Source organism: Oncorhynchus gorbuscha, linkage group LG10, assembly GCF_021184085.1.
Source record: "Oncorhynchus gorbuscha isolate QuinsamMale2020 ecotype Even-year linkage group LG10, OgorEven_v1.0, whole genome shotgun sequence".
In the NCBI taxonomy this organism is placed as follows: domain Eukaryota; kingdom Metazoa; phylum Chordata; class Actinopteri; order Salmoniformes; family Salmonidae; genus Oncorhynchus; species Oncorhynchus gorbuscha.
In genome coordinates, this window is record NC_060182.1 from 25,351,510 (window position 1) to 25,373,768 (window position 22,259).

The 22,259-nt window shown below is 46.0% G+C and overlaps 2 protein-coding genes across 4 annotated transcripts in view; both read right to left on the reverse strand.

Annotated features, from left to right (window-relative positions):
* The window catches only part of LOC124045749 (monoglyceride lipase-like), a 28,992-nt gene extending 21,339 nt beyond the window's left edge, over positions 1–7,653 (reverse strand). Inside the window, exons 1-4 of one of the 3 annotated variants that reach the window (XM_046365329.1) lie at positions 7,476–7,653; positions 6,145–6,289; positions 3,141–3,247; positions 955–1,091 (exon numbers count right to left, since the gene is read on the reverse strand). In XM_046365329.1, coding sequence (XP_046221285.1) covers positions 955–1,091; positions 3,141–3,247; positions 6,145–6,269 — 369 coding nt within the window. In that variant the 5' untranslated portion in view covers positions 6,270–6,289; positions 7,476–7,653. The other 2 variants (XM_046365330.1, XM_046365328.1) reach the window with 2 other exon arrangements.
* Positions 7,654–12,385: 4,732 nt separating this feature from the next.
* Positions 12,386–16,538, reverse strand: LOC124045750 (solute carrier family 26 member 6-like). The gene is made up of 7 exons (XM_046365331.1): positions 16,480–16,538; positions 15,641–15,733; positions 15,287–15,409; positions 14,966–15,121; positions 14,689–14,743; positions 14,021–14,154; positions 12,386–12,826 (listed from the first exon to the last, which is right to left on the reverse strand). The coding sequence occupies exons 2-7, from the start codon at positions 15,665–15,667 to the stop codon at positions 12,803–12,805; spliced, it is 519 nt and encodes a 172-aa protein (XP_046221287.1). The 5' UTR covers positions 15,668–15,733; positions 16,480–16,538; the 3' UTR covers positions 12,386–12,802.
* Positions 16,539–22,259: the final 5,721 nt, after the last annotated feature.

The following is a 22,259-nucleotide window of genomic DNA, read 5'->3' on the forward strand; positions in this document are numbered from 1 at the left end:
GCTGCTCGTACATTACAGTCTCAAGGCATCAGACATGGGTTCTAAGCATTGCTTTTTCATATTAATTTGGGGCTGGTTTCCCAGACACAGATTAAGCCTAGTCCTGGACTAAAAATGACTTTAAATGGAGCTTCTCCATTGAGCATACCTTTTAGTCCTAGACTAAGCATCATCTGTGTCCGGGAAGCCGGCCCACATGCCTGTAAAATGCCAAGTCTTACCTCACTCCACAGGCTTTTCCATCACATTAACTTCCCATTAAAACATCCAGTTTAAATGTTTACGTTCAGACGTTCTAAACATTTACTCTACTAAAATTGCCTACATTCCAGGCATAGTGAGACAAAGTACTCGAATTATAACAGCAGGTCAAACCCAGGGGAAGGCTGTCTATATGTGCATGGCTGGTGGTACATGAGGGAATCTAAAGGATTGCTATAACAATGAGGATCTTGACCAATAGGCTACAGGTGGTTTCCATTGTTCGTGGGCTTTACGTCACAGAAGCAGAGTTCAGTCATAGAACAGCAGAACAAGAACAGCAGAACAAGCAAACATAGACAGGAAAGAGCAGCACGGAAGGGAAACGAGGCCTCTAATGCTAAATATGGTAAATCATTTTGAAAGCCTGACTTGTCACTATTGGTTCTTACAAAGCTAGACTCTCAAAGGACACCATCTCCCAAGAGTGTGTAGAATAAATGATGTCATACACGTCAGCTGTGATGTCAGAGCATCTGTGGTCATTTGAGTCACACCGAGTGTAGGGGGTGTTGAATGCAGGCCTTGTCTAATGTTTGTGTGATGGATATAGCCTTAAGGTAACCCTGGCCCTATGACCTCTGAGAAAAACAGTTTGTCCTGTATTGTACTGAGAGGTAAACATACCATAGCCCCTGGCAATAATACAGCCTCAATGTTTGGTGAGGGAGGAGACTAAAGAGGGTACCGCACCATAGAATGTCCAATGATGAAGATTGGCAGGTCAGGGTGTCGTCCCTTCATCAGGTCAATGTGCTGGAGGGAGTCTCTGACAAACACCTGGAAGTCCTTAATATTCATCCTGTCTCCTTCACTCTGGCCATGGCCAACTGATGGAGGGAGAGAGACACGAGATGAGACGAGAGAAACTACTGAGTTACAGAGACAAGAGGGGAATAAATTGCCCACTCTCCCCCTCATTACTCTCTGTGCAGAAAAGAGGGAGAGCGAACACTTTGCTCTGAGCCAATGAAGCCAGTGCCCTATATACATTCAGCAGCAGCACACCACTGCTGACAAATAGTGGCTACCATAATACACACACACACACAGTTTGGACACAGCTACTCATTCAAGGGTTTTTCTTTATTTTTACTATTTTCTACATTGTAGAATAATAGTGACGACATCAACACTGTGAAATAACACACATGGAATCATGTAGTGAACAAAAAAGTGTAAACAAATCTAAATATATTTTAGATTCTTCAAAGTAGCCACCCTTTGCCTTGATGAGAGCTTTGCATACTCTTGGAATTCTCTCAACCAGCTTCACCTAGAATGCTTTTCCAACAGTATTGAAGGAGTTCCCACATATGCTGAGCATTTGTTGGCTGCTTTTCCTTCACTCTGTGGTCCAACTCAACCCAAACTATCTCAATTGGATTGAGGTCAGGTGATTATGGAGGCCAGGTCATCTGATGCAGCACTCCATCACTCTCTTTCTTGGTCAAATAGCCCTTACACAGCCTGAAGGTGTGTTTTGGGTCATTGTCCTGTTGTAAAACAAATGATAGTCCCACTAACCCCAAACCAGATGTGATGGCGTATCGCTGCAGAATGCTGTGGTAGCCATGCTGGTTAAGTGTGCATTGAATTTAAATAAATAAATAAAATTAAATCACAGACATTGTCACCAGCAAAGCACCCCCACACCATCACACCTCCTCCTTCATGCTACACGGTGGGAACCACACATGCAGAGATCCGTTCAACTACTCTGCGTCTCATAAAGACACGACGGTTGGAACCAAAAATCTCAAATTTGGACTCATCAGACCAAAGGACAGATTTCCACCGGTCTAATGTTCATTGCTCGTGTTTCTTGGCCCAAGCAAGTCTCTTCTTCTTAGTGGTGTCCTTAGTCGTGTTTTTTTTTTGCAACAATTCGACCATGAAGACCTGATTCAAGCAGTCTCCTCTGAACAATTGATGTTGAGATGCGTCTCTGTGAAGCATTTATTTGGCTTCAATCTGAGGCTGGTAACTCTAATGAACTTATCCTCTGCAGAAAATGTTACTCTGGGTCTTCCTTTCCTGTGGAGGTCCTCATGAGAGCCAGTTTCATCATAGTGCTTGATGGTTTTGCGACTGCACTTGAAAAAACTTTCAAAGGTCTTGACATTTTCTTCATGTCTTAAAGTAATGATGGACTGTCGTTTCTCTTTGCTTATTTTGAGCTGTTCTTGCCATAATATGGACTTGGTCTTTTACCAAATAGGGCTATCTTCTGTATACCACCCCTACCTTGTCACAACACAACGGATTGGCTAAAACGCATTAAGAAGGAAAGAAATTCCACAAATTAACAGTGCCGGAAATAGCAGTGAAGGGTGTGTGTGTCTGTCCTTGCTCGTCTGTGTCAAACATCCCTGTTAACTGAAATGCATTCCAGGTGACTACCTCATGAAACTGGTTGAGAAAATGCAGAGTGTGCAAAGCTGTCATCAAGGCAAAGGGTGGCTACTTTTTGATTGTTTAACACTTTTTTGGTTATTACATGATTCCATATGTGTTATTTCATAGTTGTGATGTCTTCACTATTATTCTACACTGTAGAAAATAGTAAAAATAAAGAAAAACCTTGAATGAGTAGGTGTGTCCAAACTTTGGACAAGTACTATATATATATAGTAATAAAAAAACATGTCCTGTTAAGAACTCTTTTTATTTATTTATTTATTATTATTTATTAAATATTTTTTATATATATATATTTACATTTATTTACAACCCCGCTTCAATAACTTATGTAACTGTCAAATTTTGCAAGTAGAGTGTGAATAAAAGACATGCATTGGTTTTTAAATTTAAATTTAAAAAATGGGGGATGGTACCCCTGTGGCTCTGTAAGAGGGGCTGCAGGGTGTTTAACTCACCATGGTCGTGTGCAAAGACAAGCAGAGACTGTTCCTTCAGGGTCTGGCCGATCTCATCATAAGGCCCACAATGCTCCCCTGCCCCATGGGCCACGAACACCAGAGCCCTGCAAGAAATGGGGAAGGAGAAGTCAGTCACATTACATGCACATAGGCACATAGGCACATAGGCACATAGGCACATAGGCACATAGGCACATAGGCACATAGGCACATAGGCACATAGGCACATAGGCACATAGGCACACATGAACAACATCCTTGTGGTCACCATCAAGGGTTTCATCAGAATGAAACATGTCACATCCTCCAGTGTTTAGCAGCTATCAGAACCACCACACACCCTTGTCTGCCCACAGAGCAGCAGAGTTAAGTGGAAACAGACAGTGGACTAATCTCCAAAAACAGACACATAGCCAACAGAAAGAGCGGGGAGCCAACCCAGCTTGCCAATGCTGCTTTCGTTCCTGCTTATAACCAGTTTGCAAAACTGAGTGAAGCTCTCAGTCAATGGCAATTAGCCTGAATATGCTCAGAGAAGGAGATGTGAAAGGAAGAGTGAGAGTGGCTTTTCATTAAACTTCATTAGTATCTCTGTTGCAGTTTCTCTCTCTCATTCTTATTTGAGGGCCTCCGGCTGGCTCGAGCTTCACATGTACTTGTTGGCTAAGAAGGAGTTTCTCAAAGCGTGCCTTTGTGTGAACATAATGTTCCCAACACACATGGGACAGTAGGACTTCTATAGAGCTAATCTCAGTATATTAAGTGTCTTGAGAATGGTAGTACGGAGTCAAGTCTGTCCCTTCCTCAATCTCTCCAAGGAATTTGAAACCCACTTGTCTCCCAGAATGTGGCTTTGAACCAAGCTTATCAAATGCTGCCTCTAGCCTGAAAGAACATCAAGTTTTCCCGCAGCATGAAACAAGCCAAGACGATAATCCTCTTTATGAGATGCAGACTGAACTCTGTTTCATGGCACATGGACTGATATCCACCATGAATAGATTCATTCACTCAAACACAATAAGACTGGTCAATCTCTATGGCATATCAAGCTGCACGTGTGTAGTCGAGGTAGGGAGAGGTTGTAAATGGGCCAGGGCCTGAACACTGGCATCTTAATCAGATCAAGGGACTAAGCTGCTCAACACTCCAGGGCCATAGACCTGACTGCAGACTGTGTGAGACAGGGCTGGGGACACCACAGTGAATACAGCTACAACCAGAACAGCCAAATGAGCACGTCTTGGTAGGTGTGTGTCAGTGAGTAGTGAGAGAGACTAAAAGCAATAAGACAAACATTCAAGTCAGCCTTGTTTGGTAAAGAATAATAGCAAGAATAGCAAACCAACAAAAATTCAGAGAAGCGAGGACATTTTGCCGGTCCTCACTTGTAAAAAGGCTATTTTAGGCTTAGGGGTTAGCTTTATTATTAGGGATATTGGTTAGGTTAGGGAGTTAGGGTTAGGTTTAATGTTGGGGTAAGGTTTAGCAGTATTTCTCAAGTAGAAAAATGCATGAAAACGAGTCGTCTATCTTTGAATGACAACAAACACTTCATTGAAGAATCTCTACGGTTGACCAATGACCGACAAAGGGGCGTAGACTTCGGCTCCGAACTTCAGCTTGTCGAGAAAACAAAATGTTGTGCACGAACAGCCCCCCCCCCCCCACCAAAACACTTGCCAAAGACCAAAACCAACAAAAACTTCCCAGAATGTCATAATGTATGCACGGACTGTTCCGGATGGGAAACACACAGATGCCTTTGCACTCTATATGCCCAGTTAGTGATTCCATCAATGGACATGTATGGCAGAAATGGCATGCAGTTGATGTCACAACACATTTTTAAACAAGCATTTATTTTATTTTAATCCAACCTTTAAAACCTGAGGGGCTGGTTCTCACAAAATCATAAAGGGGAGAATCCATAGCTTGTAGAGATTTACACCAAAACGGTCATTTTTATAAATGATGCCACCACATGAACAGAAAGCCCTAAAATATGTTTCTCTCTGATTTTCCCACCCCCATATGAGATGCCAAATACTAGCCTCCAGTCTAAAGAATAGCATGTGCTAAACAAACAGTGCTCTACTATAAACTGACCCACACTACTGTCAGTAGAAATTATTCAATTAGCAGTATTCTAGGGACCTGGTGGTAACCATAGTAACAGTGCGTCTGTAGTAAGACTGTGCTACTGAGGAGGATGAATGGTTGCTGCAGTAACCGTTGCTAGACCGCAGTGCAGGCATGTAAATGGTTGTTGTTGTGTGAGATGTGAGATATTATTATTATATTATTATTATATGTGGGTGTACTGTACTTACTGTACTGTGCCATTGGACTAGCCTGCACCCTGTCTACACTGACTGTAATGTTGATTGAATTGGGTTCATACACTAGGAGTTACATTCTGTAGCCTGGCCTATATGACAGGAGCTGTGTGTGTGATCCGAGACAGATTCTCAGTCCGCCCACAAACAAGGAACATGCTCACATGTTTATAGAGAAGTGAGACCACAGAGCTATCATGAGTCAGTGGTAGGCTACTGCAAGCTCCATGGTTTGGTGTGACACTAGCTTGACTACAGTCCAGACGTTGTGTGCCTCTGTTTCCAGGCCCAACTCTCTGTCTCTGATGTATTAGAGTCTGTTATGGGGTGAGGGGCAGGGACCCAGGACAGGTGCATAATAACCTACTGTATTGAAAACGTTGTGTTGTATCTTATTTGAGTCTGACCGTCTCTAACAGGCTGGTGTAGCCTCAAAAAGGTATTATCTCTGTGTAAAATGTTACCTTTTACTATAGGACACATAGGATACATAGCAGTTGACGTTCTATTAAATAATGAAGGCATTGTTAATCATTTCAAAAATGCACGCACAACCTCCGGACGTGGCAGGTGACGAAAGCAATGTCCTTGTCTTCGATCATCCACGCTCTTTTATGGATTATACCTCGTTTTACACATGACATCACATTTCTTCCACTGACCTTGGGGGGCCCTCTGGCTCCCAGTAGCGGCAGAACAAGTGCTGTCCGTCGGCGTTGACGATGTGCTGCAAGTCGGCGTAGGGGACACCTTGCGGAGTCCGCCGCGGAGCTCCTGGTTCCGGCATGGAGGCGCCGAGGACCCACTCTGCAACATAAACACGGAGCACAGATATTAGGTCGGTGCTATACAGGTAGGACAGACCGGCGAAAAACAAGCACGTGACCAAGACGTTCATTGTTCGCTATTTTTCATTAATTTGCTGGCTGGCTCGTGGTCAGCAGCAAGCGATTCCGCAGTTTAGAAATATTTTTTTCAATTCAATACAAGCGATCTACGTCACGGAAGCGTAAGCCTATGTTCAACTCGCCTCTCCCCGGGCGACTGTGGTCACGCTTCACCACATCCCCTCCCCTTCACGCTCAGCAGCTGACTTTTATGGCAAGTGCACATTAAATGGATAGCAATATATTCTTATGTTACAGTAACAATAGGGAGTTCTTGACTTGGGCAGACGCTCACCTCAGCTCAGTACCAGCACCTCAAATGTTCTACTGCTTGAGCTCCTGTTCCTCGTATAGAATATTAACTCAAAAGTATTGTGGAGCTCCTGCACCTAAATATAAACAGTACCAGCACCCAAAATTAGTACCAGCACCTATTTCAGTCCAAGTCCAGCACTGACAATAGGCTACAGTGCAGTCAAGGTGACTGAATGTAGGCTACAGAATATGAATGTCGTGCAAAAGAGGCTGTCAGTAAAAATAAACCGCGCTATTTCCTGAGGTCTAGTTTGACTACAACATTTTAATAATAACATATATCAAGTTGATGTAGGCTTGTGAAACCAAAAATATAAATAACGAATGTGCGCCTGGGTCAATTAACTATTGATGATAGTGCTTCTGATAAGCTATAAATAGATCGGCCACAGTCTCAAGGGACATGAGGGGACACTGTCGACAACACTACTAGTTTTGGCACTGTCGAGAGTGGGGTCAAATAGCATACACAAGCGATACATATAGCCAGAAAGTCTAGAAATACTCTGATGTTATTTTTGATAGCCTGTGTGGATCCACAGTCCAATGTTTCAACATATCACATTTTTCTACTTATAACAATGTAGCCAAACGTGACATTTTTGTGATTTAAATGGCATACCTGTCACATTTGTTACATTATTATTAGTAGCAACATTGTATCTGTTGAATAGAATTCAATATTCAGAGGTGGACAGTAAACTCTTGGCTGAGATAACAGCAAGAAATGGAAACAATGCTTGAGGTCTTGTTTTTATAATGATGATGACTGGCAAAAAAAGTTGACCAACCTTATGTCCTGAAAGGTCTGTCAGGTTTCTGGTTCCTTTCACACGGCTCTCTCTTTCTTTTCAGCTCTTTTGGGTGAAGTTGCGTGGCTGCTTGTAGATAATGCGTGCGAGAGGAAACCCCAAATACACACACTGACTGAAACCCATTTCCAGCAGGCGAATGGAGCTTCACATACTAGACCAAAATGTTTTTTTTTCTCCCTCTCTCTCTCTCTCTCTCTCTCTCTCTCTCTCTCTCTCTCTGTCGTTCTGTCTTTCCCATTCTCTCTCTCTCTCTCTCTCTCTCTCTCTCTCTCTCTCTCTCTCTCTCTCTCTCTCTCTCTCTCTCTCTCTCTCTCTCTCTCTCTCTCTCTCTCTCTCTCTCTCTCTCTCTCTCTCTCTCTCTCTCTCTCTCTCTCTCTCTCTCTCTCTCTCTCTCTCTCTCTCTCTCTCTCTCTCAGAGAATAGGTGATGGAGAGGCCCAGAATAAACCCATCCGTTTGTTATTAAATGTTCATGTTGAAATACTGGATTTGGCCAGTTCCAATTATAGATGCAACTGTGGATCATTAGATTTTCAGCTTTTATTCTATGAAAATCTAATGGTCACTCTCTTTCTCACACACACAGATACACACGTGCATGCATGCGCACACGCATGTACACACAAACCCACACACACATGTACAGAGAGAGAGAGTGCCCTTGAAATAATAACAGGTAAGTTACATACTAAGTTACATACTAAGAATTTAAGAAAAACATTAAGGTACAGAAAGGATAAGTATTGTTACTGTGATGCCCTGGAATGTTGTACATGGATCTGGGTTTGGACATTGTAGACTAATGCATTATGATCCAGAAACATGACATCAAATCACATTGTGGCGGGCATGCCGCCACAAGGATGGGCCGTGGGTGTCTGGATAGGGACCCCCCCTCTGGTGGTTTACCTTGGTAGGTTCCCTGACAGCGGGCATGCCGCCACAATGATGGGCCGTGGGTGTCTGGATAGGGACCCCCCCTCTGGTGGTTTACCTTGGTAGGCTCCCTGACAGCGGGCATGCCGCCACAATGATGGGCCGTGGGTGTCTGGATAGGGACCCCCCCCCCCCTCTGGTGGTTTACTTTGGTAGGCTCCCTGACAGAGGACATGCCGCCACAATGATGGGCCGTGGGTGTCTGGATAGGGACCCCCCCCTCTGGTGGTTTAACTTGGTAGGCTCCCTGACAGCGGGCATGCTGCCACAAGGATGGGCCGTGGGTGTCTGGATAGGGACCCCCCCCTCTGGTGGTTTAACTTGGTAGGCTCCCTGACAGCGGGCATGCTGCCACAAGGATGGGCCGTGGGTGTCCGGATTTGGGGTCGCCTTTCCGGACCCGTCATCTGGTCGTCGTCCAGACTGGAAGATCTGGGCAGTAACTTAGGCAGATGTTAACAACGCACACCCACTCATGAAATATATATAATTACATTCATTCCCTAATGAGCAGCGTTGTGGCACTAAGTCATGGTTGTATGGGGACTTTGTTTATGGCCCTATCACTACCTAAGTGTCAAAGGAACTGAACCGAAAAGGAATGAAAGCATAAACAAAATATATACAAAATATAGTTCTCACACAAAAATCATCTAATTGGACTGTATTCTATATATGTCCAATGTTCTGGCAAAATGACTATCATGGCATTGTCTCTAATGCCATATCTAGGGTTTTCCTACTTGGTGTGTTGCTTAGACACTATCCTAAGTTGATAACTATATGATATGTTTACAGCTGTAAGGCACTAGTTTTGGGTAGTCTACTGGGATGACCTATGGACTTCTGGGAAGAAAACTGGTGAGTGCTGTAGAGTCCAAGGCCTAGAAGTAAATGTTCAACTTTACTAAGGCTGGTATTTTGCTTGGACCCTTAAGTGATCTTAGCATAAATGCTAATTGGATGTTCCGTTGTGCATGTGTGTTTATGCTTACACAAGCACGCATGTCAAGGGAAGAAAACCAAGTATCCTGGCAGATTACAACTTGTTCAGAATGAGTCTGACGTTTGTCAGGTAATTTTCAGGTCAATGCCTGGAGGTCAGTCAGAATTGGTGTCAAGGGAGTCTGTAGTAGTTTTTACTACAAGTCATAGCTATGTTATCCACGGAGGAGCTAACCTCACGACGGAAGTACTCTTTACGTATTGGACCAGTCGTAGGTGGTGTTAACACACGCATTAGTGACGTGTGTTAACCATTGGAAGAGTGCACTGGAGATTCCCTTCCACATGTTGCACTCTGAGTGACTCCTATGTTGCTATCATCAAGGGTAATTTGATTGGTTAGGTCTCTAACCTTCTTACTGATTGTAGCTAGACTGACTGTTGCTGGTATTGGTACTGGTGCTCAAAGGGACCAGTTATCCAACCGATTTATTCTGAAATATTATACTACTGGAACACATGATTGGAGCATTGTACTAGTTGTATTGTAGTTGAACACATGGCAAGGACTGATTATTGTTGCCATTTGTTTTGGAGGTGGACAAGTCCACTGGACTTCCTTTACGACCAGTGTGGAACACCTCAGTACTATCTTAGATGTGTTCTAAGATAATCCCCGTCTAGGGGCCTGTCTGCTCCTCACTGTTCTCATAGGGGAGTTTACAACTAGATTTGATTTATGCTCTGGCGGCCTTGTACGGTGTTGTCCGTAGTCTCGACCCCCCCACTGGCCTTGATGAGGCTCATCATGGGTCTGGGCTACTATTCCCCCCCTTTGTGTCTCCAGACCCCCCCACCAGCGGGTGGTGTTGGTGTCTGAGGCGCAACCGAAAAGGTCGGACCCTATGTACGAGTTGTCAGCGGCCGCGTTATGAGAATGGCTGTATCCTTTCAACCAAATCTCCTGGTGTTTGTGCTTCAAAACGCTCAGTGGCTGTTGAGGCATGTCAGTCCCCACCGCATCCGCGTGTGGCAAACTCTTCAGTACCTGCGAACTGAGACGAGGATATCGGTCTGTGATATCGCAGTGTTTCACAAGTAGGAGTCAGTTGCTGGACTGACGCCATTAGTGTCATTGTAAGCGGTGACAGTCCCCAACAAAGCGGAAGGTGTATCATGGGAGGGAAGTTGCTTATTTTTCACAGAGACAGCTGGCTCGAAATCATGAAAAGAATGGTCAATCAAGTTGGCTGATGGAATGTGTCGAGATATCGTAATATCTCCTTGGATCGGATTCTGCACCAAGAGGTTTCTAAATGTCTTTTTCCCAAGGGGTGCTTTCGACAGATACCCCTCGTGAATGACTGCGTTGCAGCTAGCGTTAGGGGAGGACAGTGTGGTCAGTGGAGAAGGTACTGTAGCCTGTGACGATACCTGTTTGGTTTTCCAATCCATCCATGGGAGTAATCGATCCATCAAGTCTACTCCAAGTAGCAGGGTTACAGTTTCGAGGCTGGTAACATACACAGGGTGAACGAGCGATATGTCCTTGAAGTATAGTTTCAGCATGACTCTCAATGTGAGAGACCAGGTACTCTGAGTGACCCCTCGAAGTGTAATGTCGCATCGTTCCACTTTTAACCAACGTTTAGTTGGCTTCAAAGCCCTTTTAAGATCATCAAACAATGTTTGAGAGATGAGTGATATTGTCGCACCCGAATAAATTAGTGCATGACAAGTTAAAGTAATGATGGACTGTCGTTTCTCTTTTCTTATTTGAGCTGTTCTTGCCATAATATGGAGTTGGTCTTTTACCAAATAGGGCTGTCTTCTGTATACTACTACCTTTTCACAACACAACTGATTGGCTCCAACGCATTAAAAAGTTAAGAAATTCCACAAATTAACTTTTAACAAGGCACACCTGTTAATTGAAATGCATTCCAGGTAACAACCTTATGAAGCTGGTTGAGAGAATGCCAAGAGTGTGCAAAGCTGTCGTCAAGGCAAAGGTTGGCTCCTTTGAAAAATATAAAATATATTTTGATTTGTTTACCAATTGCTTGGTTACTCCATGATTCCATATGTGTTATTTCATCATCAAGAGTTTGAAGTTAGGCCTTAAAAATACATCCACAGGTACACCTCCAATTGACTCAAATGATGCCAATTAGGCTATCAGAAGCTTCTAACGCCATGACACAATTTTCTGGAATTTTCCAAGCTGTTTAAAGGCACAGTCAACTTAGCGTATGTAAACATCTGACCCACTGTAATTGTGATACAGTGAATTATAAGTGAAATAATCTGTCTGTAAACAACTGTTGGAAAAATGACTTGTCATGCACAAAGTAGATGTCCTCACCGACTTGCCAAAACTATAGTTTGTTAACAAGACATTTGTGCAGTGGTTGGAAAAACAAATTTTAATGACTCCAACCTAAGTATATGTAAACTTCCAACTTCAACTGTACATACACAGTGAGTAAACAGTATATGAAGTGTATATGAAGTGGCCAGTGTTCAATATCTCTCTATACATGGGGCATTAGTCTTAAGGTGCAGGGCAGAGTACCGGGAAGGTACCATGCTAGTGATGGCTGTTTAACAGTCTAATGGCCTGGTGACAGAAGCGGTTTCTCAGTCTCTCGGTATCATATAGTCTTTTCTAACACTCTCTCCTGCCTGTGCCTTTAAGAGATATAGGCAGCATATGTTGTTGACACTCTGAACACTGCCTTGGGTGGTAGAACGTGAGATAACAGCTTACCTATACATCATGCTCTGCATCCTGAGCACAAGCTTAGCTACATCAGTAAATGAAGATTATATGACACATGCAGATACTATTGAACATCAAGTCATTATTTTGATTGACATTTGAACATTTGACAATGAACTGATATAGACATGACTCTGAACACAATGCATCTCTGCAATATAGAATCAAACATGTATGTTGACAATCACAACAGATAACTAACACTATTCTTCCTACAACAAATATAAAGTTAGGTATGAAGAGAAACATGTTTTTAGATGTTTTTTTATTTGTTAACAATTTAAACAATACATATACAATAGTTTATTTAGCACAGAAAATGTAAATATATTTCAATATAAAAGTTTCCCCAAAGGTGTGTATCTATTTGCTTATAGGAAGGTCTTAGAATAATACTATTCTGTTTCAATGTACATCCTTGGCACATTGCATGGAGTACAAGGCTAACATTCATCTGGGGTTGTCAAGGTTTGTGTGTCTCGTTGAAGTGTTTGTATCTGTGTCTCGTTTTGATACTTTCTTTCTTTCATACTTTCTTTCTGTGTCAAACTATGTGGACATAATATGAATGTCAAGTATTCTGAACTTTTTAATAAGTACCCAAGTCCCATACAGTAAGATGCCTCCATTACCCTCAGTATTCAGAAATGAGTCGCTTGCATTTCCTAGAGAGCAGAGAGAGAGATAGAGAAAGACAGGCGAGGGAGAGCGAGAGAGAAAGAGAGAGAGAGAGAGTGGGGAGAAACGAGGAGAGGACAGTGTTAATTCCACGGCTGGTTGGGTTATAAATAGTTAACAACTACAATCTAAAACTAAAGGAAAAAAGCTCCACTCAGGGTCACGTACATTGTGGACCACTCTTGTATAGTCACACAGATGTTTGGGGCCACCCTGCACATAATGTCAGCAGACTGAGTTTGTTGGTTTGAGAGGAAGATCTTGTGAAGTTAATGGCACTTCCTGTTTCCACACAGCCACCACCCTCGGCAGTTTCATAACATAGTCTCTGCACAATGCTTCAGAGAGGCTTAGGTCAGAGGCTTTGTATTCCAAACGCCGCTTGACGCTTTCAGAGAAGGCTTTTCAGGATCTATCAGTATAACCTGCCTAATCACTGGTAAAACATTCCCTGACTGTAGTGTGTGTTCCCTGACTGTAGTGTGTGTTCCCTGACTGTAGTGTGTGTTCCCTGACTGTAGTGTGTGTTCCCTGACTGTAGTGTGTGTTCCCTGACTGTAGTGTGTGTTCCCTGACTGTAGTGTGTGTTCCCTGACTGTAGTGTGTGTTCCCTGACTGTAGTGTGTGTTCCCTGACTGTAGTGTGTGTTCCCTGACTGTAGTGTGTGCTCCCTGACTGTAGTGTGTGCTCCCTGACTGTAGTGTGTGTTCCCTGGCTGTAGTGTGTGTTCCCTGACTGTAGTGTGTGTTCCCTGACTGTAGTGTGTGTTCCCTGACTGTAGTGTGTGTTCCCTGACTGTAGTGTGTGTTCCCTGACTGTAGTGTGTGTTCCCTGACTGTAGTGTGTGTTCCCTGACTGTAGTGTGTGTTCCCTGACTGTAGTGTGTGTTCCCTGACCAGTACCACAGACAATCTCCCTGTGGAGCTGTAGAAGAGTCACACGTGCAACTAGATGCTAAAACACAGCTGCCAGCAACCAACACCTAAACCCCACAAAAACAAATGTTTGAAAATAACCATTTGTGTGAATAAACAATATAAACAGGTTCACATTATTTTAGTAAAATAATGTGAGTGTGTTTGTGTGTGTGTGTATATTTGTGTAGACATGCTTGTGTGTTCGTGCCCGTGTCGTGCCCGTGTCGTGCCCGTGTCGTGCCCGTGTGTGTTAGTATGTTTCACCTCGTCATCTTTGTTCATCTTGGCCCTGTCTGTCTGACAGTGAAGCACTGCATCGTGGATTGAGGAGAAGAGACATGCTTTGCTGACTTTCTCACTGAAGAACCCTCCACTTTCCAGGTTCTCAACAACACCAGCTACAGAAAGAGAGAGAGCGAGAGAGAGACAGGAGGAGGAATGGATGGGGAGAGAGTAGTGAGTGATGTGATCAAACATTCATAATTATGGTTAATCAACATTAACTACATAAACATTGGCCACTTTAGTGATTTTTGCCTGTATAATCAGTAATGCTAAGCAAGACCTAAGAGAATGCAACAAATAACTCTTAAAACATGATGGGAAACACAGAAACAACTTTTAATTTTAATTGAACCTTTATTTAACCAGGCAAGTCAGTTAAGAACATATTCTTATTTTCAATGACGGCCTGGGAACAGTGGGTTAACTGCCTGTTCAGGGGCAGAACGACAGATTTGTACCTTTACAGCTCGGGTGTTTGAACTCGCAACCTTCCGGTTACTAGTCCAACGCTCTAACCACTAGGCTACACTGCCGCCCCGAACTACAGGAACACCCTCTATTTGCAGCACCCAGGGTATGTATGTTACAGTGCTGGATGTTTAGCATTGGAGGTTTTGCTAATAGTACATGGAAAATGTAACACTCACTCTGACATCCACACAGGACTACCTCTACACCGATATCACCGTAGTCTCTTTGGATCTGAAGCAGCACCAGAGAGGTCAAAGGTCAGGTCAGAGAGAGCGAGAAAGAGACTGCTCCATTCATTTTGCTTGAATTGTGTCTCTCATTTTGGCAACATCGCATTTTTGCATTTTATCAGAGAACATAGAGAGAGATAGAGGGAGAGAAAGAGCGAGGTAAACTGGCAGAACGGGTTAAAAGGTTGAGTAAGATGGATATCAGTGCATACAGATGACTCACATTGCGTAGAGTCTTGACGCCCACGGTATCCAGGAAGTTGACTGGACTCAGTTCCAGGATGATGGCACGAGGAAGGGTGGAGTCAGGTTTACTCCCTTCCTCCACTGTGGCCACACCCTTCTCCACCTCGTTCTCCGAACTGTCTGGCTCGCCTTCCTGGACAGGACAAGACATGGATGGATCATCCATAAGACACTCACCCAACATAATACCTGCATAGTAATCCAATACTCTCCGAACACATTGACCATATTAGTGGATTTCATTGGAGATATACAAACAGACTGGAATGATCTCTTCAGTGCCACCCCTCCTCCTCACCCATTCCTGTCCATTCTTCTTTGCGTCCTTCTTGGCTTTCCTGGCCTCTTTCTTTTCCTTCCTCAGTCTCTTGGCCTCTGCTTTCTTCTTTTGGGAGATGAGCTTGGTGATGTCAATCCCACTCTGGAGACACAATAGCAAGGGAGTGAGACATTCTATCATCTTTTATTATTCCTGCCTTGGAACATGACAGCATAATGGGGTTGTAGAGAGGAGAGAGGAATGGATGCCACCCTAACAATGTCTGTCACGCTCTCCATACGCACACAGCAGAATGGAAGCAAAACAGGTCAGGCGTTTTGACAATTTGTCAAAGTATGCTTGTGTAGTGCATCGTAATTCCTGTGACCTCACCTTCTCTGCCAGGGCGTCTTGGTACATCTCCGCGTTGGCAAAGTAGAGAGTCGCAGAGGAGCGGAAGATCACCACACCAGGGATCTCATTCACCTGAGAGACAATGGTCATTTTTATCAATGCTCTTATTATAATAAAGACTCATGTGGGAGGGGTGCTGGAAAATTGTTTGCCCGTGCTACAGATGTCTGTATGGGTCCGCTAATACAGGACTTGTAAAGGCCCAGTGCAATACTTTTGGGGAAAATCCTTTGTATTTATTTATGTTTCTTCAGTGGGTGCTGCATCACCCTCAGCACCCCTATTTCCCGTGGCTGTGATTGAAACAACACAAAAGTGGTTACCCTGCCACTGTTGTGGTAAAAAGTGGAGGGATAGGCGTGGAGAAATGTATCCACTCTCAAATTCATAGACAGAGCAATGGATATCAAAGTATAGTTTTAACCATGTTGAGGCTATACAGTGTTTACATTTACATTGTTTACAAACATTGGAGTGAAACAAGCTAATATTTTGGGTTCTGATCGGTTATGACAGTTAAGGCATTTATAAATGATATTCTTCTAGAATCAATGGGTGTATATCATTAATTTATAAGTCCAAAAATGGATGTTGCAACTAATGATTCCAGTATTAAGAATATGATTGGGGAGGGGAAGCTGATCCTAGATCTGTAACTAGGGGAAACGTCACCCCAGACCCTAGTTGAAGTACACCTCCACAGACATAGACCTGATACCTACACGCTGAAGACTCCCTCTTGATTGAGTGGCAGTATGATTAGAGAGTAACTGAATACATACTGTATGTTTTTATATCCTGTTGCCATGGATACATACCTGATTATAGTTCTCCACTGGTCTGTAGATGTCGGTCTCAGGGACTTAACCCTAGGAAGCTCTTTGCCACCTTAAAGGGACTCCTCCCAGGTGAGTGATTTAACCACGATTTATTACACAATTTGGTATCCCTTTTTCAAAGATAGTTTCACAAGTGTAGCGATATGACATCTAGTCCCTTTTAAATCTGTTAAAATGACTTTTAAGAGTGAATGGGTGGTTTAATGATGTGTGGGGTAGATCCAAATGAATAGTGTTGATGTCTGTGGTTAGGTGGAGTCTGTCTGGGATAGTTTTGTGTGTGTGTGTGTGTGTGGCGTGTACACTCCAGTGTGTGTGTGTGTGTGTGTGTGAGAGCAGTTGTGTACTCACAGCTGGGTCCTGAAGATGACCGTGAGCATGGAGAAGGCAATGGAGGCTGCCAGGCCAATGTCAGGGTTGAAGAGCCTCCTCAGAGTGGCCTCCAGACCAGCTAGGGAGGAGACAGACAGAGGAAAGTTCACCATCCTCCTCCCTCACCAAACTCTCTCCTTGACCCCTGAGACTTCTTTTTCTACTATGGGATCATATTACCTCTTGAGGAAAAAACAATTAAATGAAATCTAACTCATTTCCCCTTTTGACCACTATTCTCTTCTCCTCTCTCCTCCATCTTTCCAAACTCCTTCTCCCCTCCGCCCTCTTTCTCCTCTCTCCTCCCTCTTTCCAATATATCCCCCTCCCCCTGCCCTCTTTCTCCTCTCTCCTCCTTCATATCTCCAATATATCCCCTCCCCCTCCGCCCCTCTTTCTCCTCTCCTCCTTCATCTCTCCAATATATCCCCCTCCTCCCCAGGGCTACCCCTCCGCCCTCTTTCTCCACTCTCCTCCTTCATCTTTCCAATATATCCCCCTCCCCTCGCCCTCTTTCTCCACTCGGCTCCTCCTTCATCCTCAATATATCTCCTCCCCTCCTCCCCGAGTTTTCTCCTCTCTCCTCTCTCCTCCTTCATCTTTCCAATATATGCCCTCCTCCTGCAGGTCTTTCTCCACTCCAGGTCATCTCTACAATCTATCCCCATCACCCGCTCCTCCCCACTTTTCTCCCTCCAGGGCTCTCTTCCTTCATCTCTCCAATATACCCCCTACCCCTCCTCCCCCACCATTTTTTTCACTTGGCTCTTCCTTCATCTCTACAATATGGTCCCCCTACCCCTCCTCCCCCCACAATTTTTCTCCTCTCTCATCCTCTCTCCTCCATCTCTACAATATATCCCCCTACCCCTCCTCCCCCTGTCCTCTTTCTCCTCTATCCTCTATCCTCTCTCCTCCTTCATCTCTACAATATATCCCCCTACCCCCTCCTCCCCCCACCCTTTTTCTCCTCTGCTCAGAACCTCAGTCTCCTCCTTCATCTCTACAATATATCCCCCTACCCCTCCTCCCCCTGTCCTCTTTCATCCTCTACAACTATCCTCTCTCCTCCTTCATCTCTACAATATATCCCCCTACCCCTCCTCCCCCACCCTTTTTCTCCTCTCAGGCTCTCTCCTCCTTCATCTCTACAATAATCCCCCTCCCCCTCATCCCCCTGCCCTCTTTCTCCTCTTTCCTCCTTCATCTCTACAATATATCCCCCTACCCCTCCTCCCCCGAACCCTTTTTCTCCTCTCTCCCTCTCTCCTCCTTCATCTCTCCAATATATCCCCCTACCCCTCCTCCCCTGCCCACTTTCTCCCTCTCCTCCTTAATCTCTCCAATATATCCCCCTACCCCTCCTCCCCTGCCCTCTTTCTCCACTCTCCTCCTTCATCTCTACAATATATCCCCCTCCCCCTCCTCCCCCTGCCCTCTTTCTCCTCTTTCCTCCTTCATCTCTACAATATATCCCCCTACCCCTCCTGCCCCCGCCCTTTTTCTCCTCTCTCCTCTCTCCTCCTTCATCTCTCCAATATATCCCCCTACCCCTCCTCCCCCTGCCCACTTTCTCCACTCTCCTCCTTAATCTCTCCAATATATCCCCCTACCCCTCCTCCCCCTGCCCTCTTTCTCCACTCTCCTCCTTAATCTCTACAATATATCCCCCACCCCTCCTCCCCCTACCCTCTTTCTCCTCTCCTTCTTCATCTCTACAATATATTTTACCCCTCTCCCCCGCCCTCTTTCTCCTCTCCTCCTTCATCTCTCCAATAGTGTTGATCCCCTACACCTCCTCCCTGGCCCTTTTCTTCTCTCTCCTCTCTCCTCCTTCATCTCTCCAATATATCCCCTACCCCTCCTCCCCCCAGTTTGATAAGAGCTCTCCTAAGGAATCACTTACAATATATCCCAATACCCCTCCTCCCCCACCCCTTTTCTCCTCTCTCCATGGACTCTCCTCCTTCATCTCTACAATGGCCACCCCCCTACCCCCTCCTCCCCCACCCTTTTTCTCCTAGGAGGTGAATGCACTCTCCTCATCTCTCCAATATATCCCCCTACCCCTCCTCCCCCACCCTTTTTCTCCTCTCTGGGTATCTCCTCCTTCATCTCTACAATATATCTCCCTACCCCTCCTCCCCCACCACTTTTCTCCTTCTCCTCTCTCCTCCATCTCTCCGATATATCCCCCTACCCCTCCTCCCCCCACCCTTTTCTCCTCTCTCCACTCTCCTCCTTCATCTCTACAATATATCCCCTACCCCTCCCCCCCCACTCTTTTTCTCCTCTCTCCTCTCTCCTCCTTCATCTCTACAATATATCCCCCTCCCTCCTCCCCCGCCCTCTTTCTCCTATCTCCTCCTTCATCTCTCCAATATATCCCCCTCCCCCTCCGCCCTCTTTCTCCACTCTCCTCCTTCATCTCTCCAATATATCCCCCTACCCCTCCTCCCCTGCCCTGTTTCTCCTCTCTCCTCCTTCATCTCTCCAATATATCCCCCTACCCCTCCTCCACCCGCCCTCTTTCTCCTCTCTCCTCCTTCCTCTCTCCAATATATCCCCCTACCCCTCCTCCCCCGCCCTCTTTCTCCCTCTCCTCCTTCATCTCTCCAATATATCCCCCTACCCCTCCTCCCCCTGCCCTCTTTCTCCTCTCCTTCTTCATCTCTACAATATATCCCCCTACCCCTCCTCCCCGCCCTCTTTCTCCTCTCCTCCTTCATCTCTCCAATATATCCCCCTACACCTCCTCCCCCGCCCTTTTCTTCTCTCTCTTTCTCTCTCCTCCTTCATCTCTCCAATATATCCCCCTACCCCTCCTCCCCCCACCTTTTTTCCTCTCCTCTCTCCTCCTTCATCTCTACAATATATCCCCCTACCCCTCCTCCCCACCCCTTTTCTCCTCTCTCCACTCTCCTCCTTCATCTCTACAATATATCCCCCTACCCCTCCTCCCCCTGCACTCTTTCTCCTCTCTCCTCCTTCATCTCTCCAATATATCCCCCTCCCCCTCCTCCCCCTGCCCTCTTTCTCCTCTCTCCGCTCCTCCTTCATCTCTCCAATATATCCCCCTACCCCTCCTCCCCCTGCCCTCTTTCTCCTCTCTCCTCCTTCATCTCTCTAATATATCCCCCTCCCCTCCTCCCCCACCCTCTTTCTCCTCTCCCCATTCATCTCTCCAATATATCCCCCTACCCCTCCTCCCCTGCCCTCTTTCTCCTCTCTCCTTCATCTCTCCAATATATCCCCCTATCCCTCCTCCCCCCGCCCTCTTTCTCCTCTCTCCTCCTTCATCTCTCCAATATATCCCCCTCCCCCTCCTCTCCCCGCCCTCTTTCTCCTCTCCTCCTTCATCTCTCCAATATATCCCCATACCCCTCCTCCCCCGCCCTTTTTCTCCTCTCTCCTCTCTCCTCCTTCATCTTTCCAATATATCCCCCTCCCCCTCCCCCCTCTTTCTCCACTCTCCTCCTTCATCTCTACAATATATCCCCATACCCCTCCTCCCCCCACCTTTTTTTCTCCTCTCTCTTCCTTCATCTCTACAATATATCCCCCTACCCCTCCTCCCCCCATCCTTTTTCTCCTCTCTCCTCTCTCCTCCTTCATCTCTCCAATATATCCCCCTACCCCTCCTCCCCCGCCCTTTTTCTCTCTCTCCTCTCTCCTCCTTCATCTCTCCAATATATCCCCCTACCCCAATCCTCCCCCCTGCTCTTTTTCTCCACTCTCCTCCTTCATCTCTACAATATATCCCCTACCCCTCCTCCCCCCACCCTTTTTCTCCTCTCTCCTCTCTCTTCCTTCATCTCTACAATATATCCCCCCCCCCTCATCCCCCAGCCCTCTTTCTCCTCTTTCCTCCTTCATCTCTACAATATATCCCCCTACCCCTCCTCCCCCGCCCTTTTTCTCCTCTCTCCTCTCTCCTCCTTCATCTCTCCAATATATCCCCCTACCCCTCCTCCCCTGCCCTCTTTCTCCACTCTCCTCCTTAATCTCTCCAATATATCCCCCTACCCCTCCTCCCCCTGCCCTCTTTCTCCACTCTCCTCCTTCATCTCTACAATATATCCCCCTCCCCTCCTCCCCCTGCCCTCTTTCTCCTCTTTCCTCCTTCATCTCTACAATATATCCCCCTACCCCTCCTCCCCCGCCCTTTTTTCTCCTCTCTCCTCTCTCCTCCTTCATCTCTCCAATATATCCCCCTACCCCTCCTCCCCCTGCCCTCTTTCTCCACTCTCCTCCTTAATCTCTACAATATATCCCCCTACCCCTCCTCCCCCTGCCCTCTTTCTCCTCTCCTCCTTCATCTCTACAATATATCCCCCTACCCCTCCTCCCCCGCCCTCTTTCTCCTCTCCTCCTTCATCTCTCCAATATATCCCCCTACCCCTCCCCCCGCCCTCTTTCTCCTCTCCTCCTTCATCTCTCCAATATATCCCCCTACACCTCCTCCCCCGCCCTTTTCTTCTCTCTCCTCTCTCCTCCTTCATCTCTCCAATATATCCCCCTACCCTTCCTCCCCCCACCCTTTTTCTCCTCTCTCCTCCTTCATCTCTACAATATATCCCCCTACCCCTCCTCCCCCACCCTTTTTCTCCTCTCTCCTCTCTCCTCCTTCATCTCTACAATATATCCCCCTACCCCTCCTCCCACCACCCTTTTTTACTCTCTCCTCTCTCCTCCTTCATCTCTCCAATATATCCCCCTACCCCTCCTCCCCCCACCCTTTTTCTCCTCTCTCCACTCTCCTCCTTCATCTCTACAATATATCCCCCTACCCCTCCTCTCCCCACCCTTTTTCTCCTCTCTCCTCTCTCCTCCATCTCTCCAATATATCCCCCTACCCCCCCCCCCCCCACCCTTTTTCTCTCTCTCCACTCTCCTCCTTCATCTCTACAATATATCCCCCTACCCCTCCTCCCCCCCCGCCCTCTTTCTCCTATCTCCTCCTTCATCTCTCCAATATATCCCCCTACCCCCCCCTCCGCCCTCTTTCTCCACTCTCCTCCTTCATCTCTCCAATATATCCCCCTACCCCTCCTCCCCCTGCCCTGTTTCTCCTCTCTCCTCCTTCATCTCTCCAATATATCCCCCTACCCCTCCTCCACCCGCCCTCTTTCTCCTCTCTCCTCCTTCCTCTCTCCAATATATCCCCTACCCCTCCTCCCCCTGCCCTCTTTCTCCTCTTCTCCTTCATCTCTCCAATATATCCCCCTCCCCCTCCTCCCCCGCCCTCTTTCTCCTCTCCTCCTTCATCTCTCCAAAATATCCCCCTACCCCTCCTCCCCCTGCCCTCTTTCTCCTCTCTCCTCCTTCATTTCTCCAATATACCCCCCTCCCCCCCTCTCCCGCCCCCTTTCTCCTCTCCTCCTTCA